This window comes from Molossus molossus, unplaced genomic scaffold, assembly GCF_014108415.1.
Source record: "Molossus molossus isolate mMolMol1 unplaced genomic scaffold, mMolMol1.p scaffold_m16_p_24, whole genome shotgun sequence".
Taxonomy (NCBI): Eukaryota; Metazoa; Chordata; class Mammalia; order Chiroptera; family Molossidae; genus Molossus; species Molossus molossus.
The window spans coordinates 740,070-767,466 of record NW_023425360.1 but is presented as its reverse complement, the minus strand read 5'-3'; the positions used below and the strand labels follow the sequence as shown (position 1 = coordinate 767,466).

Below are 27,397 nucleotides of genomic sequence, written 5' to 3'. Positions count from 1 at the left end.
CCACCGTCCACAGCTCCAGCTCCACCACCCAGGTGACAGGTGGAACAGGTGTGAGTGGTGTCCCTGAAGGAGTGCCTGGCCTCACTCACTCCGATGAGGGGGGCCAGGCGGAGGCCGGGCCAGCTTCCCGTGCTCAGCCCTGCCACCTCTGACCCTCAGTGTCCCTATGGAGAAGGGTGGGTGCCACCTTCGAGACCAGGGCTTGTGAGCAGGTTATAAAAGGGTCCAGTCCGAGGCTCCCGAGAGGGGCCTGCGCAGGCCACTTCCTGGGGGAGCGGCTGGGTCGGGGGACGGTGTGCGGCCCCTTCCCATATGCTCCTTGGTGTGAGCGCCAGTCTGGCCCTTGGAAATGGGTCCGGCAGGCGGGGCGGTGGGGGCAGTGCCAGGAGGCTGGTTGGAAGGTCAGTGCAGCGAGGACCCCGCTCGGGTTGGGTGGTGAAGGGGACGCCGGAGTGAGGCCCGTGACCTGCCCAGCACTTTCCCCGAGCGAGGAGCTGAAGGAGCCAGGCAAGTGGGGCCGGAGGGCCGTGCTCGCCGTCTGCTCTCCCTCTGCCCCGGGGGGCCCAGGGTGAGGCCTCGCTCTGCCTTCTCGGTGCAGGGGGACAGGGGACAGGGGACATGCCCATGAGGGGGCAGACCCCATCGTCTCAGGGGCTGTCCCTGAGGATGACAGGGGCCTTGCTGGCTGGGAGGGTGGCCCCGCCCTGCGAAACATGGGTCTGAGGACCTGGCAGGGAGCAGCCGCCACGGGGCCTCTCCCGGCCTCCTGCCGCGTGGGCCGGTTCCCCGCGTCGCTCGGCCGCTCCCCTGTCCTGCTGGCCTCCCGTGGAAAGGTGGCATTTCAGGCAGGGACGGAAGGTGGGCAGTTTCAGACACGAAATTCCCCCCATCCAAGAGGAAGCCAGGCTGCGCTTTGACATGGTAGATGCTTGTTTATATAATAACGATAACAATAATAATTAATAACGTGTGACACAAACCGTTGGAATAAAAAAATACCTCTTCTGAGGGGGTTCCCCGGCCTGCCGCAGGCAGGGGCCAGGGTTAGCACCATGAGGGCGCAAAGAGGTGGTGGGCACTGAGGTTCCTGCGGCTGTCAGTGGTCCGTCTGTGGGTTCGCCCGGCCAGGGCAGGGGTCAGTGGTGGGTGGCCCGCGGCTGGCCACGGGAGGGGGCGCTGTGGCCGGGCGGCGGGCAGGAGCGGCAGCACTGGGCACGGAGAGCGGGCAGCTGGCAGTGGCCGAGGAGGCTCAGGGTCTCACAGAAGCCGAAAGACAGCAGGTCCTGCTCGCAGCCTGGGGGGGCACGGGGCGGGGCGGGCGCTGGCTCAGCACAGGCTCTCGGGAGCTATTTGGGGAAGTGCTTGCTTCCAGCCCGACCGCTCCTGGTGCTGCAGACAGCGCTCAGCTGCCCCCGGGCCCTGCTGGCTCCAGCGTGGACATGCCCGGGGCCTGCAGCTCCAGCCTGGACATGCCCGGGGCCGGCAGCTCCCGGCTCACACCTGCAGACAGGCGTCCTGTTCCTGCCGCGTGACCTCAGGTGGTTCCCTCCTCGTCCGTGCCCCCAGCCTCCTGCCATCCGCTGCCCCCCTGGGGTCACTGCACACCCTGGAGTTCCCAGATGTCCTGCCACACCACCCCTTGAACCATCAGCGTCCTGGGGACTCCAGTGTCGGCATCCGGGTCACCTGGCCGGCTGCAGCCTTGACCTCCTCTGTTGGGGCAGCTCATGCCTCAGCCACCTGACCACCCTCCAAGGAACCCAGAAGCTCCGGGACAGGCCTGCCCTCCCCCACCGGACCCTCGCCACCTGGAGTCAGCCAGCTGGACCAGCACGAGGGGCAGAGACCCAACTCCGCCCTGGAGGCGAGGCTGTGGCCGTCGCGGTGCAGCGGGCAGGGCCGGTGGGTGGCATTTCTGCCAGGACTTCGGGCAGACGGGGCAGACCCCAAGACCCTCAGGGCCACCAGCTGTCCTAGGAGCTGGGGACACACAGCTGACAGCACGGGAACCGCTTCCTGACCTCACGGAGGGGTGACCGCGGCCTCGGGGAAGACGCCCACATTCCCTGAGCACCTCCTGGGCCCTTCACCAGCCCTCTAGAGCCCCCAACCCCCAAGATGGGCTGTCAGCTCTCTGTGGATGAGGAAGAGGAGCCCAAGGCCACACAGCTGTGAGGGGAGCCAGGTGGAGGCCGAGCAGCTTCCTGTGCTCAGCACTGCTGGCCGCTGGGCTGCAGGAAGTGTGCGTGTGTGTGTGTGTGTGTGTGTGTGTGCGCGCGTGTGCCCAGAGCCACCTCTGACTCAGGCCCTTCCTCCAGGAGGACCCAGCTGGCCCAGAAGCCACCAGCAGCTGGGAGCGAGCAGGACCCCGGGTGGGAGCATTGCACATGCCGGACAGTCCTCCTCTGGCCAGAGCCGGGGACGGGCTCACCAGGTCCCATCTCCAGTGTCAGGGACGCCCCGGGACCCACTCTGACACGCAGGGAGAATGCACCCGCTTGAGGTCGCACAGCGACTTGGGGGCTCAGGCTGCCGCCCCGTTTCTCCCAAGTTAGGAAAAGCTGGACCCCTGTCTCCCGAGTTCTTATGTGGGGGGAGGACACTCACGTGGGGGCCCGGCGACCTCGCAGTCCTGAGTGCTGCAGGGCCGGGAGCTCTCCGGCGAGGCCTCGTGACTGCACTGGTCACTGTCTTCCTCGGGCAGCCCCATCTGGGTGTTGACGCACCGGACCAGCCGCCGCTGGACGCCACCCCCGCAGGTGGCCGAGCACTGTGGGAAGGAGGGGCTGAGTGTCCCCATCGCCCACCAGGGGCTGACAGCCTCTCCTTGCCCCCAGCCCACCCCTCGTGCCTCCTGGGCGGCCGTCCCCTGGCCTGACGCTGCACCTGCAAGGGGACGGGCTGCAACCCCTCACGGGACGCGAGCGCCTGAGTGTCTGGGCTGGAGGCCTGGCGGCAGCCGTGGGCAAGGAGGGAGGAGGCCGGCTCTGTTCTTCCCAGGCGGGGACACACTCCTCTGTGCCCAGCCCTGTGCCCCACCCTGTGCCCCGTGCCCTACGGCTGCTCCGCGGCATCCTCGCGACCTCTTACAAATGAGGAGACTGAGCCCAGAGTCACTCAGCAGCCAATAAGGACTGAGGGTCCTGACCCTCCGAGCCCCCAACAGGCCCGGCGTTCCTGCCCAGGACTTGGCGCTGCTGGTGGCTCCAGGTGCTGGCTCCGGACCTCCCCACCCCCGCCCAGAGGCTGCCGTGATGTCCCCCACCGCTCAGCCGCCAGGACCTCGACTGGCCACCACTGCATCTGCGGTGGCCACAGGGACCCGCCCAGGGCACAGGCTCACCTGGCTCCAGGGCCCCACCACCCACTTGGTGCAGGGGTGGGTGTTGCAGGGCCGCGTGGCGTTGGGTCTCAGCGCCTCCTTGCACAGGCCTGGCTGCGGGCAGGTCACCAGACGCTTCTGCTCCCCACCGCCACAGGCCTCGGAGCACTGGGGGCAGGACGCAGGGGTCACGACAGGGCAGGGGTCACGGCAGGGCAGGGCTGACCCCCACCCCCGACCCCAGGCCTCACCTCCCTCCAGGAGGAGGTGTACCAGCTGAGGCAGGGCAGGGCCCCGCAGGGCTGGCGGGCGGGCGGAGGGGCAGGCCCGGGCTGGCAGTGGAAGGGCCTCAGCGGCCGGAGGTCCCGTGTGTCCACACACTGCACGTCCCGCACGGAGAACCCTCCGCCACAGCTGCGGGAGCACTGGGGCAGGGACAGGCAGGTGGGCCCGCCGGCGTGCACAGCCGTGACCCGGTGAGCGGGCCCAGGGCAGGCGAAAGGCACCCCTGTCCACCGGGCCCTCAGTCCCAGGGAGGGGGCAGCCCCAGGACGGAGAGTCGGTGGGAGGGAGGTCCCGAGGGGGGGGCAGGACAGAGGCGAGGACATGTCTGGGGAAGGTCACCCCAGCAGATGCAAAGGCAGGACAGAGGCCGCAACGAACAGGAAGCTCAGGCCTGCAGCTCGACGCCCCCTGCGGCCCTGCGTGGGCCCGGCCCCCCACCCTCACCCACCTTGCTCCAGTTGCCGGTGTGCCAGGTGGCGCAGGGACGCAGATGGCAGCGGCGGGCGGGCTGGGGCCGGCCCGCGGGGTCGCAGTCCTCCTCCTGGCCGGAGCTGCAGCGCACAGACCTCCAGGCCGCACCCAGGCCGCAGGTGGTGGAGCACTGTGGGCAGGACCGGCCGTCAGGCCCACCAAGGGGAGCGGGGTCTGCACAGCCCAGCCTTGGTCTCCTCATCTGCAACATGGGCTCTTCACCCCCCTCCCAAGGAGATGGTGAGGATGGGCAGTCGGGAGGCCCAGCTGTCCTGACAGAACACCTGGGCTCCTCGCTGCACCTCAGTCTGTCCCTCCCACCCCCACATCAGGGACCCAAACAGGAGCTCCCTCCTCCTGCCAAGACAGTCCGGGACCCTGGGGGCGGGGGCAGCTGGGTTCATGCTGCTCAGACCCCTGCGGGCCCTGAGAAAGCAGGGTGCAGCCCGGGGGGAGGGCCAGGAGGAAGGGCCTCAGCAGCACCCGGAGGAGCAGGTGAGTCTCGGGAACCCCGCTGGGCCCTGCTAGGCAGCAAGGGGCCTGGGCCATGGAGGAGGCTGCCCCAGCTGTCTGGGGTGAGCTCCCCATCCTTGGGGGCATTCAAGCCTGAGGAAGAGGAACGTTCCTGGCAGCCCCTGTGCTGGTCCGGCAATGGCCTCTGGGGATCCCAGAGACACAGGGAGACGGGCCCCTCGCTCTCCCCCACCACTCAGAAGGGAAACCGAGGCAGCGAGGTCCCGACCCCCCACCAGCACTTGCCTCGGTCCAGGTTCCCACTTCCCAGCTGGAGTTCCTGGTCGGTGGCAGGCCCAAAGGCGGCCGCTCCTCGGCCCGGCTGGGGCCCAGAGTTCGGGCCTCTGGGGCTCTACTGCTGTCGGCTGGACTGTCCCCGGCCGGTGTGGACCCTGGCACGGAGCCTGGGGGTGCCGCAGGCTGGCCCGAGGGTCCCGGACCCAGGGCAGTCACCCAAGGCTTGTGCCCTGGGCCCGTGGGGGCCGTCAGGAGCAGGGCCCCCGACCCTGCCGGGGTCCGCAGGGCGTCGGCAGCCAGTCCTGGGGCTGGGGGTGTGGGTGGCCCGGGCTCCAGGGAGCTGCCCGTGTCCCCGGCCTCTGGCGGAGAGGCTGTGGGAGGGGCTCCCCCCACTGCAGGCCACAGCTCCACGGAGTCAGGGCTGGGAGAGGGGGCGGCGCTGGTGGAGGACAAAGGGGGTGACACGGGAGCCTGGGGCAGGCGGGGCGCTGGGTAGCCCAGGGGCTCCTCCTCATCCTCAGAAACCTCATTGGTGGTCTCCCACCGCGGAGGGCGCAGCTGGTTCGGGCCCCGCTCCCCCACCAGGAGCTCGTCTGGGTCGGCAGGGGCAGCAGTGGGCCAGGGTGAGCTGGGGAGCCCGAGGCCGGGGGACCCCGTGAAGGCATCCTCCTCAGACAAGAGATTGAGCAGTGGGTTCCAGGGCGTCGGCTCCGAAGCGGGGGCTGGGGAGGGGCTGGCCTGGCTGGGCGGAGGGTCGGGGGACCCATCTCCTGGTGCCCCCTCCTCCTCCTCCTCCTCCTCCTCCTCCTCCTCCTCCTCCTCCTCCTCGGGAGGCTCTGTGGGGGGCTCAGTGGAACTGCTCAGGGATGGGGCCGGCCAGTCCCCTGTGCCTGCCGGGTCGGGGCTGGGCTCCCCAAAGGGCTCGTAGGCCAGGTTCTCGTGGAACCGGATGAAGTTGTAGTCGTAGTAGAAGTCGTCAACAAACACGGGGCTGGGTGGGCCCAGCTGGGGGCCCTCGCCCGTGATGGCGTTGCCCGTGCTGGCCGGCTCGGACGGCGGGGCTGGAGGGCGGGCGGCCAGGTGGTGGGGGATGAAGTCGACCTCGTTGGCGAACTCTCGGCTGAAGGAGCCGCTGCCAGAGCCTTCGGGGTCCAGGGTGCTCAGGGACCGTGGACAGGGCTGCGCGGGGCAGGCAGCCTGGCTGATTGGCCGCCGGGCCTCATCGCAGGGGGCGCCCGTGTCGTTGGTGCAGAAGACAGCTCGGTGCTGAGCACCCTGCCCGCAGGTCACTGAGCACTGCGGGGACGGCCGAGGCGAGGGGTCAGGCTGGGAGCTCATGTCGCAGTGCCAGCCCTCTGCGGCCCTGCCGAGCCCCAGACCACGGCTTGTGGCCGGGGTGCACCAGGCACCCCAGTCCCCGAGGTGGAGGGCCAGGCTGGGCCTGGAACGCTCCGGACCCCTCCCGCCATGGTGCCGGCGGTCAGGGCTCCCCGCAGGTGTCTCTGCCTCCCTGCAGGCCAAGACCGGTATGTGGAGCTGGGGAGGCCCTGCCATCTGACGCTCACCTGAGACCAGTTTCCCACGGCCCAGGTGGCCGGGCAGGGCACATGGAGGTTGCAAGGCGCTCCGGCAGAAGGCCGGGGCAGGTGTGCGCAGGCCGCGGGCGGCAGCGCGCTCTGCTCGTCCAGCCCCACGCTCTGGATGCAGATCACGGCCCGGCGGGACAGGCCCCCAGGCCCGCAGGACCTGGAGCAGGGCTGCCACTCTCCTGCCCACCACCTGCGGGGCACAGGTGCCATCTCTGTGTAGCGGGCTGCACTCCTAGGTGCTCAGGGTCCGGGTGGGCTCAGGCCTAAACCCGGGCACGTGTCCCCAGAGCTCCAAGTCCAGGTCGGCCCCCCAACGCCCAGTGGCAGGGCACAGCCCCTCTGCTACGCCACCCTCACCCAGGGGGACCACACTCGAGTGAGCAGGGACGTCCCAGGCTGGAGGTGGGCCTGCTCCGGGCGTCAGGAGCCAGGGCGGGCAGTGGTCAGGGGCTCACCGGGCGGGGCAGGGCTCCTCACTGCATGTCCTCTGGCGATCATCCGGCTGGCTCAGGGAGTCGCAGTACGTCTCGTCCACAGGCCCCAGCTGCCGCTCGGCGCAGTACACGCTCTGCCTCTGCATGCCTGGAGGCCACAGGTTCAGTGGCACCCAGACACGTGGCCCCACCCACTTGGCTCAGAGCCCTCCCGGAGCAGGCCCACCCAGCAGGAGCGGAGTGCGGTTGGGGCTTCCTAGCTGGGAGGCCTCAGGCAGCTCCCTGGGCCTCTCTGAACCCCAGGCTTCTGTAGACGGGAGCAACGTCACAGCTGCCCCGAGGCCCGGGCGTGAGAACGACAGGTGATCACACGTGTGCCGGCTCGGCCCGTGCCTGGCACGTGGCCAGGCTCCACAGGTGCTGCTGCTGCTAGCGTGCCCGTCCCGGGGACCTGCGATGTGCTACTGGCAGCCCCATTTTACAGACTGGGAAGCTGAGACTCAGAGAAGCAAAACCCCAGGCTCCGGAGAGCAGTGAGCGGGGCCTAGGCCCTCCTCACCTGTGCCACAGGTGACTGTGCACTCGGTCCAGGGCCCGTAGGTCCAGAAGAACTCAGGCAGGAGGCCCAGGCTCTGGCGCGTGGCCTCCCGGGGGATGGTGTACTCATAGTGCACCCCAGGGTTGCTCTCCTGGAACAGCAGCTGGGGGGCGGGCAGGGCCCGTGAGCAGGGTGCACCCTCTCCACCCACCCAGAGCGACCACCCCTGGGACCGAGGGCCGCTGTCGAGGTGGGGAAACCGAGGCAGAGGCCCCAGCAGTACCGCCAGGCCGGAGCCAGGCTCTGAGACCGCCCCAGGCCTTGCCGTGGGGCCTGGCTCCCGCCCTGCCCGGCCGTGGGCCGTACCTGGATCCAGATGGGCTCCTCCGTGGGCCCGGGGGACGTGAGGTTCTCCCAGTTGCCCCTGCGTGCGTAGGTGAAGGTGGTGCCCGCCACCTCGTAGTCCCCGTGCCACTGAATGATCCAGTCTCCGTTCAGGAAGTACTTCCCCGGGTCCTCGCTCCGCAGGGCCAGGAAGTTGGAGGCCTCGGCCAGTTCCTGGATGTGGATGTCACGGGCGCCGGCGGGGATCAGCCCCACGTCCACGTACCCTGGGAGCAGGGCGGGGCGGATGAGCAGCTGGCCCACCCCTCGTCCTGCTGGCCCCGCTCACACCAAGGGTCCCACCACTGGCTCTGAAGATGCTGAGCTTCCCCAGAAGCAGACGGTCCTTTCTGTCTTAGGTCCCCAACACCTCCAAAGGGGTCCTGCGATCCTGCCCCCGTGACCACGTCCCATCACCCTGTCCCAGAGCCCTCAGCGGGGCTTTGTCACACAGCTAGCCCACGGCCGACACTCAGGGCCACGAGGGTCCCTGCAACCCTCCTGCCTCCGCACAGCCCATTTGTCCTGACTTCACAGCACCTCCCACAGGCCTGGGATTTCTCCCAGCACTTCACACGCGACAGCCGTGTGCTGTGATCGCTGCCGTCCCGTCACCGACGGGGGTGCTGAGGCCCGGACGGTGAAGGAGCCGGCCCATCTCTGTGGAAGGGGCAGGCAGGGGTCTGAGCTGTAACCACCGTGCTGGGCAGCTTCTCTGGGATGAGACCCAAGCTCCCTGGCCAAGCGCTCGAGGCCCCAGGCAGAGCAGGCGCCTTCTTGCCTCTGGGCTCCGCTTCACACAAGCTCGTTCTCCTGTGGGGAATGCCTCTGCTTTCTGAGTCTTTTAGGATTCGGCGCCACTGCCGCTTCTTACAGGAAGTCTTCCCTGACCTCCCCAGGTCAGAGACTGCTTCCTCCATGCTCTCAGAGCCCTCTGGGCCTCCCTCCACTGCGTGGGTGAGGCTGAAAGGCTCTGTCACCCTGTCAGGGTGAGCGCGTCACTTCCAAGTCCCCCTCACTTGGTACAGTCGACACGTAACCTATGCCGAACGCCCTGAGCTGAGGGAGTGGAACTGGGGAGTTTCGGAAGCTTCCTAACAAGGCAATGACCCTCTGAAAGGGCTGAGAGCTCCCCAGAAGCTGCATCACCCCGCCAGGGCTCCACGGGGCGGGACACCTGTGAGAAAAGGTCACTGGACCTGGGCCAAGTGTCTCCTCTGTTTGGGACCTGGACCGGGCAGGGTGGCTTCCCTGCGTCCCACCTCCGGCCGGGTGGGGACAGCGAGAGCCAAGGGGAGACAGGGAAGGGCCAGCGAGCCTCCAGGTGGTCTTGCCCATACCCACGCCCTCAGCCTCCTGGAAGGTCCTGCTCACGGTGTGACAGGTGGAGCCGTCGCCACGGCACACGCCGCAGCGGTCCTCCACGGCGTCCGAGTCGATCTCAAAGTCGCAGCCCACGGTCTGCAGCACAGGGAGGGGAGGCCCCAGGTAAACCCCTCTGCCTCTCCGAGCCCCCGTGTTCTCCGATGTAAACGGAGAGGCTGTGCCATGAAGGCGTGTTCTGAGATTGCACGAGACAGAGATGGGGCAGGTTCTGTGGGAGGGGCAGCAGGCAGGGGAGCTGGCACCCCCTGGGTGACTAGTGCAGAAAGCGCACAGCGCCCCCTGCTGCCGACTCGGAGCCCAGGCCTCCAGGGTGGGACCCGGCAGGGAGGTCAGGCCGCCCTCTTGCTGGAAGGTAGACTAAGTATCACCAGCAGACGCCACCGCTCACTCTGCCAGGTTCCGGGCCCTGCTTGTGGGAATGACCTACTGAATGACCTCATTTAACACGGTGACAGTGCCCTGGCCGGTTTGGCTCAGCGGTTAGAGCGTCAGCCCACTGACCAACGAGTCACGGGTTCGATTCCGGTCAAGGGCACGTACCTCGGTTGCGGTTCCTCCCCGGCCCTGGTCGGGTCACGTGGGAGGCAGCCAGTCGATGTCTCTCTCTCGACGTTTCTCTCTCTCTCCCTCCCTCTCTCTCTGATGATAAAATGGAGAAATATCCTCGGGTGAGGATTTAAAAAGATTTTTTAAATAACATGGTGACAAGGGCTCAGTCCCCTTTCTGTCACACAGGAAACCACTGCCCGAAGTCATCCGAGCGGAAGGAGGCTGGGCCACCGCCGAGCTCCAGCTGCCCGGCCAGGGCTGTGCCGCCGCAAGGTGTGTGTGGGAGGAGCCGACAGCCATGAGGATGAGGGGTCGAGGAGGCCGAGGCACAGAAGCAGAGGGGTGCGGGTGCCGGGAGGAGTGGGGAGCTGTGCTGAGGGGCGGGGGCGGGACTGGCGGTGGAGACCCTCCTGTGGCCGCACCTTGCAGAGGCCATTGATGCAGAGGTCCCGGCTGGCCCGGCCCTCGTAGCAGGGCGTGCCGTCCACCACCGCGTCCTGCAGCTTGTCCGCAAAGGACTCGTTCAAGGGCCGGCAGTGCAGCTCGCAGGGTTCCTCTGGGGGCACAAGCACAGGTTCGCGACAGAGGACAGGTCAGGAGCACCGGGCCACCGGGAAGACCACCTCCACCGCGCACGGGGGCAGACCGCTGAGCAGCACAGACAGGCTGCAGCCAAGCGGGGGGCAGCGCCGGGGGCTGAGTCCCGGGGAACCTTCAGGACTCACTGTCGTTGACCACGGGCACCCACGTGTACCACCGGCCCCTGTAGAGCTTGGTGTCAAAGTGGCTGCACTGGACGTGGCGGAAGGAGGGGTGGCCCTCGGGGCAGTTCTGCAGGTTGCAGAGACGCAGGCGCTGCCGTCCGCCCACGCAGTACTTGCCCTTGTGCTTGGGCCTGTGGGCAGAGCGGGGCGGGCTCAGCACAAGCACAGGGCGTGCTGGCCGCAGCCCCACCTGCTGGGGGACCCTGGGCAAGTCTCCTGCCCTCTCTGAGCTGAGAGGCGGGGACAGGCTGGGGTGCGACCTGCACTGGCTGCTCCGAGTCTCCAGCCCAGGGGACCCAGCGTCCTGATGAGTTCACGGGTGGGCAGACGCAACCCACCCAGGTCAGGACCCCTCCCCACCCGGGCCGGGGTAGCTGCTCCCATCCCAGCTCCACTGGGGGCACTGCTGGGACTGCATCACACAGCTTCTCAGCAACAGGCCCAGAGAAGGGGTGAGCAGGCCCTCACACAGGAATGAACGGGAGACTCGAACCCTGATCCACCTAAGGTCTAAGCTCTTGACCACTGTCCCCTCCTGTCCCCCTCCAGCTACTGCTGCTCTGTCGTGTGGCTCTGATAAGTCCCTCCAGTCTCTGGGCCTCAGTGTCCCCCTCTGTGCAATGGCTCAGCGGCAGGGACTCTGTCAGCCTCTGGGACACTCCTACAAGTGCCCGAGGAGGTGGCTGGACCCTCCGGGCTCAGCCTGCGCGGGGACGCGTCTGAGGGCGGGAGGCTGGGACGGAGGGGCTCGGTGCGGGGCCCCACACTCACACAGGCTGCGTGCACTGCCGCTCGGAGCTCTGCACGCCCACGCCACACGTCCGCGTGCAGACGGACCAGGCGCTCCAGCCGGACCAGCCGCCGTCCACTGCCTCAGGCTGGGAGTCCACAGGAACGCACACCCCGTTCAGACACCACTGCCAAGACACGCGGAGGTAGGGCAACCAACCCAGGCCTATCAGTCATGCTCACCCTAGTGAGAAACAGGCAGGGGGAAGGCCTGGAAAGGCTCTATGGCAGTGGTTCTCAACCTGTGGGTCGCGAGCCCTTTGGGGGTCGAACGACCCTTTCACAGGGGTCGCCTAACACATACCAGCAGCAAAATTACAGTTATGAAGTAGCAACAAAACTAATTTTATGGTTGGGGGTCACCACAACATGAGGAACTGTACTAAAGGGTCGCGGCGTGAGGAAGGTTGAGAACCACTGCTAAGGGAAGGATGAAAGGGGTGAGGGGGGTCCCCTTCTAGACGCCCAAGGCCCAGGCCCCACAGAGGAGCAGAGCAGAGAATAAAGGAGCCCAGGGGCCGACTCGGAGCTGAAGACACTTGGGGGACTCACGGAGTCGAGCCCATGCCTGCAGGCTGCCGACGGGGGCCGGGGCTGAGCCCTGAGCATGGACAGAAGAGAGGAAGTCTGGCCTCCTGGTCCCCCCTGCACAGCTGGGCCGGGGCACCTGTACCTTGTTATCCCCACACCTGCTGCCATCCACAGTCGCATCCAGCTTGGAGTGACAGGTCCTCCCCACGGAGCACCAGAGGGTGTGGCAGACGTTCTGCAGAAAGAGCAGGGGTCACTCTCACCCCCTCCTGGTGGCCCCTTTGTGTTCCCTGGACCACGTGGCTGTGGAGGCCTGAGGCTCAGCTCTGCTGCTGGGAGCGTCTCCAGCCCACGCCGGAAGCCACGGGGTCTGGGTAACACGCCCGTGGCCGTCACTTCAGGCCCCGGAGCCTTAGGTTTTGTTTCACCTCTGGGATGGGCTCTGGGAGGGGCCTGGCCCACGGTCCCACAGTCGGGGACAGTCCACCCGGAATTCAGCGCTGGGCCGGTGGCCTCCGCAGCAGGTGTCACCGCGGCGCCAGGGCACCTGCAGGCTGGCGCGTGCTGCCCGCCCACTTACGTCCATGTCCTGGCAGTACACGGAAGAAGGCCCGTACTGCAGGCGGCACTGGTGGTGCACGTCGTAGAGGACGCCGGGCAGCACGGACGGCAGCTTGATGGTCTCCCTGGAGGGTGGGTCGTCCAGGCACATGCCCCAGCCCCGGCTGCAGAGAGGGGACAGCGGGCTGGGGTCAGGGGGGACGGCCTGGGAGACCCGTGCGGGAGGCCTCAGCGGGCTGGAGGCCAGGGTGACGGGGGATCCAACTCTCCTCACCCAGCTTGGCCTGTCCTGTGCCCCACCCCCATCCCGCCGTGCCCAGCACACAGGTCCTACCAGCCTGACCCACCTCCTCCCCTCCAGCCCGGGGCCCTCCCCCAGAAGCCTCCGCGCAGCTAGGCCTTCTGCGGCCCTGCTCTGCGGCCCTGCAGCCTCCACCCTCAGCCCCGGCCTGGGCGTCACACGGGGACCTGGACAGCGTCACATCACAGCTGACACCACGGAGGCCTCTGGTGGCCCGGCCACGGGCTGCAACCTACTCATCTGTGTGAGGGCCCAGCCTGGGAGAGCCAGGAGCAGCCAGCGTGAGAGGGACGGGCCGGACAGGCCCTCACAGGACCCACCGCCAGAATCAGGGCCACCTTCAGGCCCAGGTGTGGACGGAGAGTCAGAAGCCCAAGCTCCCCTCTGCACCCGGCTGTGGGTGCTGTGTGGCCGTGAGCCATCCTTTGCCCTCTCTGGGCCTTCACGGCCTCGTCCACAAGAGGACGAGGCTGCCCGTGACCTCACACTGCAGAGGTATAAATAGCAGCATCTCCTTGGGGAGAGGCCCTCGGCGGCCGGCAGTGGCCCTTCCTTCCTCTGGCTGGCTCCCCGCCAGGCTGACTCCTCACACTGCAGACACGCCCGGAGCCCCAAGCCCGGCAGCCCTTCCCCTCGGGCCTTCCTCCATCTAATTATAGTGGGGCGGGCGGCCCCGTGGGGACAGAGCAGACACTGGCCCTGGTCGGAAGCCCCAGTCCCACCTCCAGGACGTGCAGAGCTGCCCCCCACCTGAGAAGAGACCGCCCCTCGCCACACCCAGTCCGGTCCTGGAGTCATGGTCACTGGGGTAGGACACACGCTCGGGACAGCCTCTCCTGCGGGAACCCAGCTTTGAGGGCATGAGAGGTGGGCCCCCCTCCCCCCTCGACCATGCCACCCCCTCCACCCCAGCACTATCTTCCTCAGGTGCCCCAGGGCTCTCTAGCGAGTTGCTTCAGAGGTGACGTGCACGACCCCAGGAGGGTCGGCGCCCTCCCCAGCTCCTACCTGCCCCCAGCCACCTGCCACGGCACTACCCTGCAGCCACATGCCTGTCCCCAGGCGGGGGCCTGAGCACAGGGCACTCGGGGTTTGTTGCCACAGCAGGAGTGTGGCTGACATCACGTCACACTGATGTGGGTCTGCGGGGCCACGGAGAGGCCAGTGGGGATAGCCAGGTGGTCCCAGTGCCTCCGAGCCTCCCCAAGACCAGGGACACCGCCTGACCCCGCGGGCAAGCGTCTATGACTCCGGCTCATTCTGTCCCTGACCCTGTCTAGGGAGGCCGGGTCCTCTGTCTCCCATCCCACCCCCAGCAAAAAGGCACAGGGCACAGGAGTTAGGGGACAGGCACCCCTCTCCTTCCACCTGTCCCGGGCATTTGTGACCCTCAGACGGTGAGGTGCATGGGCCGACCTTGGGGAGGGGTCCCCCTGCACTGGCCACACGTGTTCCACCCTTGCCAAGTCCCAGGAGGCCGGGAGCGCAGGCTGTCACCCTCTCCACCACCCCCGCCCAGGCCTCGAGCCAAGTCCCTCATGCATTCCTGCCACCAAATGGAGACAGAGGCTCGTCTGTCTGTCTGTCCAGGAGCCAGGGTGTTGGGCGGCGCCCTGGGTGGGGACAGCTGGGAACTAGCCCCGGGGGGGTGTGGGAATAGCTACTGTTCTGATTCTCCAGCTCATTCTGGGCAGCCATCTGCAGGAGGGGAAGACCCTTGGGCTGTTCCCAACCCTGCCCGGGCCCAGGCCCAGGCCTGTTCCTAATTCATTTCCTTATCGTCTTGACCTTTCGCTGTGATAACAGCGACTGAGCACTGACTGCTGAGTGTGTGGTCAGTACTGTGCTGCAACACAGCAAACGTCTCCTCACCGGATCCTGATTGTTTTTTTCCTTTATTGATTTGAGAGAGAGACAGAGAAACTCACGAGAGAGAACATCGACTGGCCGCCTCCTGCACGCCCCCCACTGGGGATCGGGCCCACAACCTGGGCCTGTGTCCTGACCAGGAATCGAACCGGTGACCTCTTGGTGCAGGGTCAATGCTCAGCTACTGGGCCACACACCGGCCGGGCCTGAATCCTGATTATTAACCCAGGAGCCGGGCCACACTCATTATCCCGTTCTTTAGGCTGAAGGTCAAATGTAACTTGTCTGCCAACAGGGGAAGAAGCTGAGCCAGAATCCAGGTTCTTACCGTCAAGTCAAGTCTCCTTTGCTTCCCGTCCCCCTCTCCCCCCCAGTCACCCCGCACAGTCAGAGACCCGAGTCCTTGCTCTCATGTCCAGCGTGGATGTGGTCACGTCCCTGCCCAAACCCCACAGGGAGTGGACGTCTAGAAAACGTGGCACCTGAAGGCTTATCTCCACCACCTCGCAAACCCCACCACCGTGACAGGGAAGGAACAAACATAAATCCGCAAGACCGAGGGAGGATGGCAGATGAAAGAGGGCAGCGAGAGCCAACGGCCAAGCTGCTGGGGGGCGGGGGGTGCAGGGGGAGCCACATGGATGTCTCCCTCAAAGTCTGGAAGACGCCCTCGGACCTAGATCCCTCCCCAGTCCTGTCCCTCCTGGCAGACGAGGCACCGGAAGACCTGGGCCAGCAGCACCTGTTGAAAATCCAAGGCAGAGGGACCAACCGAGAAAGGAACAAGGAAAAGTCTATACAAAGACGCGCAGACCCTTCCTCGTTTGGCTGTCAGAACCCTGCCACCAGACGTACCAACTAGAGAACTCCTCTCTGGAGGACTGAATCACTCAGAGAAGGACACCTGGCCTGAAGACCCCCCGAAGGGGCAGCCTGCCCCGACCGACCCCTCAGCAGCGACTCAGCAAAGTCCTGTTGGTCCACAGGCCTCCCAGAGGGCACCCCAGAGCCTCAGGCCGAGCGGGAAATCCAGCCAAGCCATTTTAAGAAAACCTTCAACAGCAGAAAAATACTCTGAATAATAACTCAAAGGAAAGAGAGACTTTGCAGGGAGCAGGAAAAAAAGTTGTAAGTATCAGACTCAGAAAGAGGAGAGAAGGGGGTTCCTGTGCAGGTTAAAGGGCAACAGGAGCCCGGCCCGGTGGCTCCGTGCTTGAGCGTGGTCCCAGGCACCCAGAGGTCGCCGGTGTGATTCCCGGTCAGGGCACATGCCCGGGGTTCGAGCTCGGTTCCCCCATTGGGGCCGTGCAGGAGGCGGCTGAGGGATGTTTTTCTGTCATCAATGTTTCTATCTCTCCGTCTCCCTTCCTTTCTCTCTAAAAATAATTTACGAACATATTTAAGCCCTGGCTGGTTTGGCTCAGCAGTTAGAGCCTCGGCAGGTCTGATTCCCAGTCAAGGGCATGTACCTGGGTTGCAGGTGTGACCCCCAGCCCTGGTCAGGGTGGTGTGGCAGGCAGCCAACTGACATTTCTCTCTCTCCCCCTCCTTCCCTTCCACTCTACCTTAAAAAGCCAATGGAAAAACACCCTCAGGTGAGGATTTTATTATTATTATTATCCTCACTCGACATTTTTGCATCTACAGATAGAGTAGGAGAGAGAGACGGGGGAAGAGAGAGAGAGAAACATCGACGTGAGAGAGACACATCGACTGGTCGCACCCACATGACCCCAACCAGGGCCGGGGACAAACTATAACCGAGGTACGTGCCCTTAGTGGGAACCGAACCCGGGACTCTCCTGTCTGCGGGCCGCCGCTCTAGCCGCTGAGCCAAACCAGCCAGAGCTCAGGTGAGGATTTTAAGACGCATACGTATATGTATTTTCATCACAATAGGAGGAAACGGGGGTCCCTGCACGTCGCTCTGCCGGGCACCTCAGTGCCACTGTCCTCATCCCTGGTCACGCCCTGACCTCAGAGTCGCAGGCAGGGCCTCGGGGGCGGGGGGCTTACTCGAGGAACCTGGTGATGTACTGTTGGCTGCAGGGGGACCAGATGAGGGGTGCAGAGTCATACAGCAGCTGAGGAGACATGATGAAGCGCTGTTTCCCAGCCGAGTCACAGTTGTTGCCGTTGCCGTCATGCTGAATGCCGAGACTGCGGGAGACAGGCCCCAGGGGCTGGTGGGGGCGGGGCGGGCGGGGGCGCCAGCCAGACCCTTCCCCAGGCCCGCAAGGTGCCCGATCCTGTTCCCAGGTCTGGCCACGCCAAACAGCTGTGTGGCCTTAGGAAAGTCACCTCCCCTCCCCGGGCCTGTTTCCTTACTCTAGAAAGCGGCTGCGATGGCTCGTATCTAGTGGGCCCCCTTCAGGTGCAGCAGCCGGAGCCTGAACAGGGCACCAGGGACCCAAAGCCTCCCAGCTCCTGCCCCGGGCGGGCAACAGTGGCAACTTCACTGGCACCAAGAACAGTCTGACAGAGGTCCTCCCACCGCCCAGGTCCTTGTCCCGAGGCTGTGCGCCCGAGTTAGAGTTGAGCTGCTGCCCCCCAGAAAAGGCCTCGAGACCATCCTCGGGAAGGACACGCCATGTGCCAGGCACCAGACTGAGCACCTTCAGAAATGCTCCCTGGTTCAGTCCTCAGAGCTGCCCGGAGGCACTGCTATTCCCGAAGAGGCTCAGAGAGGCCGTGAGCTCGCCAAGGTGACACGGCCTGGGAACGGCCGGTCTGGGCCGTGTGCTATTCTACTGTTATTCTAGCTTCCCCCGGGCCTCAGCCAGGGAACCCAGGCGCCTGCCCGACGCGCCAACACTTTGGCCGAGGGAACCCTAGGAGCCGTCTGAGATGCTGCCACGTCCACCAGTGGAGCCGCCCGGCTCGAGACGGAGGGGACAGGCCACGGGCAGACGGGAGCCTCATGCAGACACGTCAGGTGCAGGAGGCCTGGACATCGCCCCTGACCCAGCCCCTCAGTCCCTGGGGAGCGCACAGAGGCCCAGAGGGGCAGGGTACTTGCCTGGGGCCACAGGACAGTAGCCACAGGGCCCAGAGTAAAACACAAAAGCAGTGCGGGAAGAGGAGGGACAGCCAGTGCCCTCTGGGGACATCTGGCCTGTCCCAACAAGACCGGCTCTGCGGTCACAGCCCGATGTATCCAGTGGGCCTCTTTCCTGTTTAACAGGCACAAAGCCTGGTTGTGGGTTGGGACACCCAGGAACCGTGTATGGCCAGGGCACCCCTCCCTGGGAGTTTGAGGACCACAGGTCCGGCTTCCCGGTGCCCCCAGTTGGAAGGTGGCGGTGGGGGCTGAGCGGTACCTGTGTCCGAGCTCGTGGGCCACGGTGAAGGCCAAGGGCAGGCCTGTGTCCTCGTTAATGCTGCAGCTGCGGTGGGGTTGGCACATGCCGGCCACGTGAGACAGGCCCAGGGTCTCACAGGGCTTGTTCATGGCCATGCACAGGTCCTTCCTGCTCAGGCAGAGAGAAGCACCCCTCAGGCTGACCTGGCCCAGTGCCAGGCCCACCCGAGCCAAGGAGCCCAGGGACGGAGGGAGAAGGATGCCTGCCCACCACGCCAAGATGTCGAGCCCGCATGACAGCCATTGGGACGCAACTGCCCTCGTTCGCAAAAGCCCCACCAGGACACGGCTGGGTCTGCGGAGCTGACCCTGCACAGACCTGCTGGAGCCCAGCTGAGGGGACAGAACTCCGCGTGGGATTCACAACACTGCCTCTGACCGGGCTGGTGGCCGCACGCGTGTGATAAAACTGCACAGAGCTGCACACACACGCGCACACGCACGCACACACACACGCAGGGCACACGGGTGAAATCTGAAGGGGGCCCGTGCACGGATCCACGCCCACTGCCGGCAGGGGTGCTGCGCCTCGCCCTGGACGAGGGCGCAGTCTCTCTCTGTCATTTCTGACAACTGCGTGAGTGCCCGCGCTTGTCCTCCCGAGGCTGACAGCCGCCCCACAGCACGAGGTCCTGAGGGCAGGGCAGGGCCCCCCGAGCTGGCGGCACCTGGTGATCAGGACGGCGGTGTCGTGGTGCTGCGGGTGGGCGTCCCCGTTCATGTTGAGGCTGTTCTGCCACTTGCAGAAGTTGTGCAGGGTCTTGTCCCCGTGGTGTAAGACCTTCATGTCCTCCTGCGGGCAGAGAGTGTGAGCAACTCTGCCTGCCCCTGGGCTCCGAAGGCTCAGGACGCCAACGCCCAGGGGGCGGCAGCAGGATAGCAGTCGGCCCGACTACTCCTCCGCCCACAGGCATCTCCTGGGGGACCTGAGAGATGGCCCGCGGGGACTGGGTGACAGGTGATGCTGCCTCTCACCTCCTCGTTCTCCAACAGGATCAGGCGCACGACGGTGATGTGAATGGGGTTCCCGATGCTGGGGTCATGGAAAATGCCAGCCACCTGCCCAAGAGAGGCCGTCACCCTGGACCTAGGACATGGGCAGCCACTGCCGCCCCCAACCCACACCCACGTTCACGCAGGGGGGCTCTGCAGTGCGCCAGCTGCACGCACCTCTCCCCAACATACTCAAGGGGCCCCCCCACTCAGCCCAGGAGACAAGGCCACCCTCAAAGACGGAAGGTGCGTAAAGTACACCCAGAGGTGCCCTCCCAGCTCCCCCCCAGGGCCTCTCGGACTCAAGGGCTTGGAGACTCTTGCCCTGCTGGGGGCCTGGGCCTTGGGGCCAGCCTTGCTGCCCACGCCCACCGCCCACACCCATGCCCCCTGCTGGCCCTCAGCCACTGCCCGCGGCAGCCTCACCATGTTCATGATGGTGAGCACGTAGGTCTCGACGTACGGCTGTCCGTGGTACTCCACCATCGTTGCATCGGCCACCACCAAGGTCTCCACCCACTTCTCTCTGCTGACCGAGCGCTGGTGCAGACGCCTCGGCGGCTGCTGCTGCTGCTGCTGCTGCTGCTGCTGGTCCCAGAGGTCCCGCTGCTGGAGCTCCTGCTCCACGGACTCTGTGGGCCCCGGGCGGGTGGGGTGAGCTGTCAGACGGGCCCCAGCCACACATCTCAAGGGTCTCCCCTCACAAGCTCATAGGGACGGCACTGGACTCCGTGGGCGGCTCTGCCCTTGACCTTGCCATGTGCCTCTAACCGAGTCACTTCCAGTCTGGGCCCCTGGGACCCCCGCCTATATATAGGAATACCCGATCGGCCTCAGAGCGACCTCGTGGGCCAGTGAAATGGGGGACAGGACACAGTGAAGCACTGTGCCCACGTGAGGGGACTTCCTGGCCCCATCTCCCCGTGTGGCTCCCCCACGGGGAGTTAGTGTACCCCCACACATGCAGACACAGGCCTAACCCCAGGTGACCTCTGGAGGCCTGCTCCTCTGCCCCAAGCTCACAATCAGGGAAACTGAGGCCAAGAAGTGCTTCTCTGTCCCAGCACAGTCCCGCAGTGGTGGCAGCCGGTGAGGCCAGCAAGCAGTCCCAAACCCAGGAGCCCTGGGGCAGCTGCTACCTGCACTGGCTGGTGCGCTAAGTCCCCAGTACGAGAGGTCAGTTACTCGGGGACCCAAGTCGGGAGGAGTGGGAGGCTTCTGACTGGCTGCCCTGCTGGGGTGCACATGGCCTGGCTGAAAGGGGTCAATCCAGAGGATGGACTGGGGCAGGTCTGTTGGTCTGTCCATGTCCCTTTGGACCAAGGGGAGCTAAGCATGGGGAAGCTTCCAGAAAGGACCTCTGTGCCCTGTGCCCATCCCCGGCCCTGCAGCTGCAGGAAGAGGAGCATACCCTGCACCCCGCAGGTGCCGGACGACCTGGGGTGGTCGTCCTCCATCCCTGTCTTGGAGTCCTGACGCTTGTACACCACGTGGGGCTGGGCGCGGCCAGGCTGGGCCGGGACACCTTCCAGGGGCTCGATGAAGTAGTCCTCGTGGGAGAGTTGGAACACACCTTTCTGCAGGGAGGCGCCAGGTCACACGGGCTGCGCCAGCCTGGACGGCGCTGCCCCCGTCCCACCACCCCCGCTGACCCCGGACCACTGGGCCTCTGTTCACGCTGCGCCCTCGGCCCCGAATGTCCTGCCACTTCACACAGCCACCGGCTTTGGGGCTGAAGGGGCTCCACACACCCACCCCGCCCCTCCCCCATTAGGAGGCCGTGCATGAATCTAACAGGAGGTCCTCCACATGGTCCCAGACTGCCATGCTGACCCGGGAGCCCGGGCCCTGGCGTCCAGGCCACTCTGCATCTCCTCTGGGCATCTATTCCCCGGTCCCGGAGCCTGTCGGAGAAGGGACAGGCTCCCCCACAGGAGAGGGGCTCAGCTGCGCTCAGAGCTGCTCAGTCTGGTTCCCAAACCTGGGGACTCCAGGCCTGCGTCTCCAACGTCAGTCACAAACGCCAGCTGGGCAGCCCACCCCACCTGACCCATGGGACCCTCCGTGTGATCCTGGCCCGCGGGGGACGCGCGCACGAAGAAAAGTTGGGGAATCCAGTCTTGGAGAACAGGGGCCCTGCGGTGTCACCCCCGTTTGACAGGCACGGCCACTGAGCCTGGGAGAAGTGAATGGCCAGAGCCACCGGGCGCGTCCAGGCGGGACGGGCACTCACCAGGCCGTCGCAGGCGCTGATGGCCGCCATGCCGCCCTCCAGCGCAGGCCCCTGCACCTTGCCCAGCAGGTGGCAGGCGTGCCGGCGCGTGCGGATGTGCGTGCGCCCCAGGCCGCCGGGGCGGCGCGTCTCGCTCACGAAGCCGGGCGCCAGCAGGTGCGTGTTGGCCGCCAGGTGGAAGCGCAGCGAGCGCCCGCGGAACTGCAGCTCGTAGAAGGTGTGCACGGCCCGGTGCGCGGACACGGCGCGCTTGCGCAGCGAGCGTGGGCGCAGGTCGTAGGACAGGAAGGCGCCCCCCGCGTCCACGCGCACCGGGTGCACGATGTCCAGCGCCTGCAGGCCGTCGGGCCCTGTGGGGAGAAAGACGCGCGTCTGCGGGGACCAGAGTGGAGATGCACATCCCCGCGTCCCCAGGTGCCCGCGACCGGCTCTGCTGTGTCACCTCTACGTGCCTCAGCTCCCCATCTGCAGGTCTCGCTGTTGCAACAAGCTGGTCACAGGGCTCCATGCTTCCACCACTGCCCACCTCGGGTCTCTGCCCCTTCACCCACCAGGTCCTGGCCTTCCTCTGCCCAAAGCCCCACACTCATCTCACTTCCAACCCAGCCTGAAGCTCCGTCAAGGCCAGGCTGCAGAAACCAGCTGGCCCCCAGGGAGCCACCTGCCAGACTTCCTGTGAGCACCCTGGAGGCACAGTGGGGTGCCCCTGCTGAGAACACCCCCTCCCCAGCCCCTGCCGCCACAGCCGGCCACAGCCAGGGCCCTCGGGGGCACATCCCCCCAACAGAAGCAACAGGACGTGCCTGGACTCAGGAGGCAGGGTGGCCCCCGGGGGTACTTGTTGCATGTGGCTCTGAGCCTATCTCCCCCATCTCTGATTTTCAGGAGGACACCAGGGCGAGGCTATTCCACACTCCCCAGATAATGATCCGTCGAAAACAATTCCGATCCCCCATCCCGGAGGCTCTGAATCAGCACCTCCAGGAAAGCAGAGCCAGGAAACTCTGTTTTGACCGAGCGCCTCGGGGAAGTTAGGAAATTCTGCCCTGGATGTGACTCTGGATAAACTTCAGCAACACCTGGAGGGCTCTGAAAGGTTGCAGGTAATCGGTCAGCACTGGCCCGGAGGGCTGGCGCTGCAGGTCAGGGTTCTGGGGCCACCAAATCAGTACACCGGGGCTTTTCTAACCCTGCAGGGGCTTCTACCATTGCAAGGGCTGGTCACCTTTAAGGCGATGTCTGCTCTGACACGGAATGAGGGCACGTTGGATTGCAACCTCACAACCACGGCCTGCAAACGTGATTTTGTCCACGTATGTCACCTGCCTGGTCCGTGGTATCTGGTGCTGTGAGGCAGTGTGAGGTGCTCCAAAGTCCAGGAAAGTGTCTAAGATACCATCCTTGCCCTCCAAATAGAGAAATGGGTGCAGGTCCCTCATAAGCCTGCCCCTTGGCACAGTGCTGAGACAAAACCGAGGGGAGGGGATACCCGCACGTGGCCAGGATGAAGACAAACTTTGTCAAAGGGGCACCTGTGAGCCCAGCCAGTGTGGCTCAGTGGTTGAGTGTCAACCCATGCACCAAGAGGTCGCCGGTTCAATTCCTGGTCAGGGCGCATGCCCAGGTTATGGGCCTGATCCCCAGTGGAGGGCATGCAGGAGGCGGCAATCGATGTTCTAGCATCGATGTTTCTATCTCTCGCTCCCTCTCCCTCTAAAATCAATAAAGAAAAAAAATTTTTTTAAATAAATAAGTAAAAAAGGGGGCACTGTGAGATGATGTCTCTAGACATAAGGTCCATGTTTCACCGTGAGGATGAGGAGGGCATCTTGGTGGTGGATCCCCAGGGACGGGGAACAAAGCGAGGAGTCAAAGGGGACACGCGGCAGGCAGGGAAGCCCGGGAAGAGGCAGTGGAGTGATAAGGCGTAGTCAAAGTGTGGGCTTTGAACAGAGGAAGGCCCCGGTGCAGTCCCAACTCAGCCACTAACAGTGCGTGGCCTGGAGGGTGAGGACAGTAACAGCCACGGCTGCTGAAGCCAAGCTGAAGGAGAGGGGGCTGCTGCCCTCCGGGCTGCAAGCTCAGTGTACTGCAGGAGCACAAGCTACGTGGCCCAGTCCACACGGCAGCAGTGTACCCGAACGTGTGTGGGTGGGACAGGGAGGCCTGTACGTGACTGGTGACTCCAAACCTCTAGGGAGAACCAGCCCCCAGAACGCACAAATGTGTCCCGGGGACATGTCTGCCGTGGAGCAGTCCTGCTGTGGGCCTCAGGCCAACACTGCAGGGCACTCATTCCAGGAGAGTTATAGAGGAAGCTGCTAGGTTCAGGCTTGTGACAGGGGCCACACAGAGATAAGCAAAGGCATTCCGGTTACTGCGCTGCAGAGCTGGTCTGCCAGCTCTGACAGCCACCACTCAGAGCCTCAGTTTCTCCATCTATGAAATGGGTATGAGAGTCATATCTACTATCTTAGATTATGGCAGTTAAATGAAGTAATATGTAAGGGCCGAGGAGAGTCAATGGCACATAGCAAGTGTGATCTAGGTATGATTAGAGATTAGCAAGAGCTCCACAGAATACTTGGCTATTTCTCAGGTGTCAGAACGGTCGCTTTGGAGCTTCTACCAGAGAAATGCCAATAGGGTGTGTACCCCCCACTCCCTAGCAGGAACCTTTGCTGTGAGCCAGCCCTTCCAACTGAGACAGGCCAGTGAGCCAGGACAAGTGGACCAGGGAAACCGAGGCAGACAGCTGAACAAACTGGCAGACGATTCATCAGGTACAGAAGGTCACCTCCCTGGAGATAACATCTGGGCCTCAGTTGTATTTCAGCTCCAGACAGAAAAGCAGCCAAGCTGGGTGGACGACACCAGGACCAGCTTCAATGACCAATGACCCCTGCCCTCACACTGACCAGTCAATGAAGACCACGCCCTGCAGGGGCGCACCCAGAAAACGGATGAACATTCTGCTGAAACCCTGCACTGAGACCTGCCGTAAGATTCCCGCCTGGAAGAAAACATTAAAATCCTCAGGAGAAAGGACCCAGCATGCTCTCCCTCTGGGGAGCACCCCCACCACTCTGTCTTCCCTTCTTCTTCCCTCTCTTCTTTTCCTACGGGCAGGCACCTCCTAAATTGAGGGGCCCCATGAGACTTGCAACCAGGGGAGCACTGGGCAGTGGCAGCTCATCCCAGGCTACCCCCTGAACCTGTCCCCAAGGCCCCTTGTCTCCGACTTCCCAGAGCGCTAGGGCAGCCCAGTCCGGGCTCTCCTGTTGCTGCTTCCATGCTAAGCCCTTCCTTGTTTCATGTCCCCAGCTTTAACTAACGTTCCCTCCTGGTCACCTGGATTCCTGCCGTGAAATCTCCCCACACACGACTGGCTGGCCCTAGGCAGACCGGCCAAAGGCCAGGTCCCCTTTCCGGTAACAATGACCCACTGCTCATACCAAAGAGGGTGAGTGAGTGTGTGTGTGTAGGAGTGGGAGACAGACACACAGGGCTCATACTTGCGATGTGGCGTTTTGATGGGGATATTGCTGGGCCCCAGTCTCAGCAACTCCAAGTCCCTTGGTGTGTCACATCTTCCTAAAAGTGAGCCCAAGATGTGCTTTTTTGGCCCCAAAGAAGGTCGCATTCAGTAGGCAGAGCCCCCAGGCCAGGTCTCCTGGGCAACTCGAAATGACAGAGCGCAGCACCTCTGGGTGTCCCTGGTTTAGGGATCCTGAGTGTGAGCAGCAGGGGGAGGCCCCTGCTGCACATCTATGAGGGCTCCAGGTACTACTGACACTCCACTCTGGGGGCGGGGAGGGTGCCTGCCCTGCCTCCACCCTCACATGGCAGCTCCCAGTGACAGGACTCACCAAGGACTCCCTAATCTTCCTGGGGCTGCCTGGCAGATTAACAAAAATAACAGCCACTACATGGAGGTCATTCATGTCGCTCAGTCCTCACAAGACCCCTATGAGGTAGATGACGCTGTCCTCATTTGACAAATGGATGACCTGGAGGGCAGGAGGGTGGCCACACTCATACATGGGTCTGGCCTGCAGTGGAAGTGGAGAAGACCCTGCCCACAGGGGGCCCCCTCCCAGTTCCTCCCACAGCTGCCAGGGGACCTGGCCCCAAGCTCAGGCGCGGAGGCAGACCCCTGAGGGAAATCCACTTTCCTGCTCCCACACCCCCATCACCTGGTTCGTCCTCTCCCACCTCTGGGCAGCCCAGGGGTGACCTAGCAGATTACTCTCCTTGAGCCTGTCCCCCCATCCATAAAGGACTTTCCACTGTGACGGGAAAGGGGACCAGGCCCTGAGTGTGTGGGTTCTTGACTTTGTCCAGGAAAAGTTTCACAACAGGAGGATTTTGGAGGATGTTTATTAAAGCTGGGGACAAGAAAGGGCTGGGGAGATGAGCCCAGGCTGGTCTGCTCACTGAGAGGTCAGAGAAAAGGGGCCTTGGGGACAGGTTCAGGGGGCTCGTCTGGGATGAACTGCCTCTGCCCGTTGCTGCTCTGGTTGCAAGCCTTCTGGGGTCCCTCAGAGTTCAGGAGGTGCACGTCTGTGAGGGAAGGCAGGGTGGGCATGCCCCTGGGAACAGAGCTCATGCTGGGACCTTTGTCTGGAGAGCTTTTAAAGGCTGGGTGTTTAGGGGAGGTCTTAGGGGAGGATTTCAATAGAATACTCATCAGCTTTATGCTGATGTATCAAAATGAGACTTATTCTCTCAACTTGTCCTTGGGTGATGTTGGCGAATGGCACTCACTGGATTTCTGTATGTGTCTCCCTGAGTAGAGTGATTTACGCTATTTGCCCTCTGGTTGGGGACAAGTACAAACCATTTAAGTGTCCCTGGTTTGGGGAAGATAGGATTTACCAGTTGGCTGCAAACTGCTGTTAACTCTCTGCCTCAGTTTCCCTATTCCGCTTGTCCTGGTTTACTAGCCTGTCTCGCCACCCCCTGCTTGGTGAGGCTGCTGTCCTGCGGGTGAGAAACAAGAACCAGGATGGCTGGCACACAGTAAATGCCCATTAAATGTTTGATCATTCTCCACGCGGGACACACTGCCGCTCACCAAACTCCCTAGAGCACTGTTCTCATCTGCTCCTCCCCTCACTGGCTCCCCGAACCACAATCTCCCTACTGGGGAGCAGGTCTCCCTACCCCCAGCCCCCACCCCTGCACCCTTTCCAGCCCACCCAGGATTTCTCGTCCTCCAGAGCCCGCAAGCTCCGGCCCTCTTTCCCTACAGCCTCCCCGCCTGCCTCCTGCAGGCTCTTCCCACTGTCCCATCAGACCAGAAGCTCCCCGAGCGCGGGACCGGGGAACCCCCCACCCCCGGTTCCTAAATCCCCAGGCCGGCTGCTCCGGACATGCCTGCAGCTCCGCGGCCAGAGGCTCTTCGGAGGCCGGCCGGGCGCCTTCCCACTCGGGGAGGAGGAGGCAGGAAGTGCAGGGCGGCGCGAGACCGGACCCCGCGGCCAGGGCCCGCGGCCAGCGCTGAGTCGGGGGGCGGCCGGGGGGCGGAGGAGCGCAGCGCCCTGCAGCCGGCTGTCCACACAGGCGCGCGGAGGACGGTGAGAAGCGACTCCGCGTGCAGACCGGGCTCTGTCCAGCCCCTCGGACGAGAGACCCCGGGAGGGACGCGCGCTGCTGCGCCCGAGGAGGGGACAGTGCAGCCCGAAGAGCTGGGGACGTCGTCCCGGCCACAGCAGCGCCGATGGCGGAGTCGGAGGGCCCGGACCCCACCCGGGTCCCACGCGCGCGGGGGGCGGGCGCGGGGTCTGCGGAGGGGAGGGGCCGCGGGAGCCGCGGGGGAGCGGGGAGCACCCACCTGGTGCAAGTCCGGGGGCGCCGGGCGCCAGCGCGCACAGCAGCAGCAGGAGGGGGCGCAGCGGCACGGGGCTGCGGGGGGCGCGGGGGCCCGGGCCTGGCATGCCGTCCACGGCGCGCTGGTCCGTGCGCTCGCTCCTGTCGGGTCCGGTCCGGCTCAGGACCTGCCCTGCGGCGCGCGTGCAGCTCCCGGTCCGGCCGGACTCGGCCGCGCTCAACAAAGGCTGCGGAGCCCGCCCGCCAGCCGCTGCTGCGGAGGCGAGGCAAAGACCAGGGAGCGAGAAGGAGTGAAAGAAAGAAAGAAAGAAAGGAAGAAGAAATAAAAGAGGTGGGAGGGAGGGGCGGGCGCGGCCACCGGCCCCCGCCCCGCCCCGGGCTGCTGCCCCCGCCCCGGCCGCCGCGTCCCTCCCCGCCGGCCTCTCCGGCCTCCCCGCCGTTCGGGGGCTGCGCTC

At 64.8% G+C, this 27,397-nt stretch overlaps 1 protein-coding gene across 1 annotated transcript; it reads right to left on the bottom strand.

The window, feature by feature from the left end:
- Positions 1-1,136: 1,136 nt before the first annotated feature.
- On the bottom strand, positions 1,137-27,049 carry ADAMTS7 (ADAM metallopeptidase with thrombospondin type 1 motif 7). The gene is made up of 25 exons (XM_036278139.1): positions 26,947-27,049; positions 24,043-24,048; positions 21,111-21,460; positions 20,289-20,454; positions 19,304-19,509; positions 18,860-18,943; positions 18,553-18,677; positions 17,844-17,993; positions 16,540-16,683; positions 12,373-12,517; positions 11,935-12,027; positions 11,244-11,389; positions 10,434-10,603; positions 10,131-10,264; positions 9,114-9,234; positions 7,756-8,000; positions 7,411-7,552; positions 6,873-6,999; positions 6,394-6,607; positions 4,838-6,124; positions 4,056-4,208; positions 3,574-3,747; positions 3,344-3,490; positions 2,608-2,770; positions 1,137-1,294 (listed from the first exon to the last, which is right to left on the bottom strand). Exons 1-25 carry the CDS (start codon positions 27,047-27,049, stop codon positions 1,137-1,139), a joined length of 4,953 nt encoding a protein of 1,650 aa, XP_036134032.1.
- Positions 27,050-27,397: the final 348 nt, after the last annotated feature.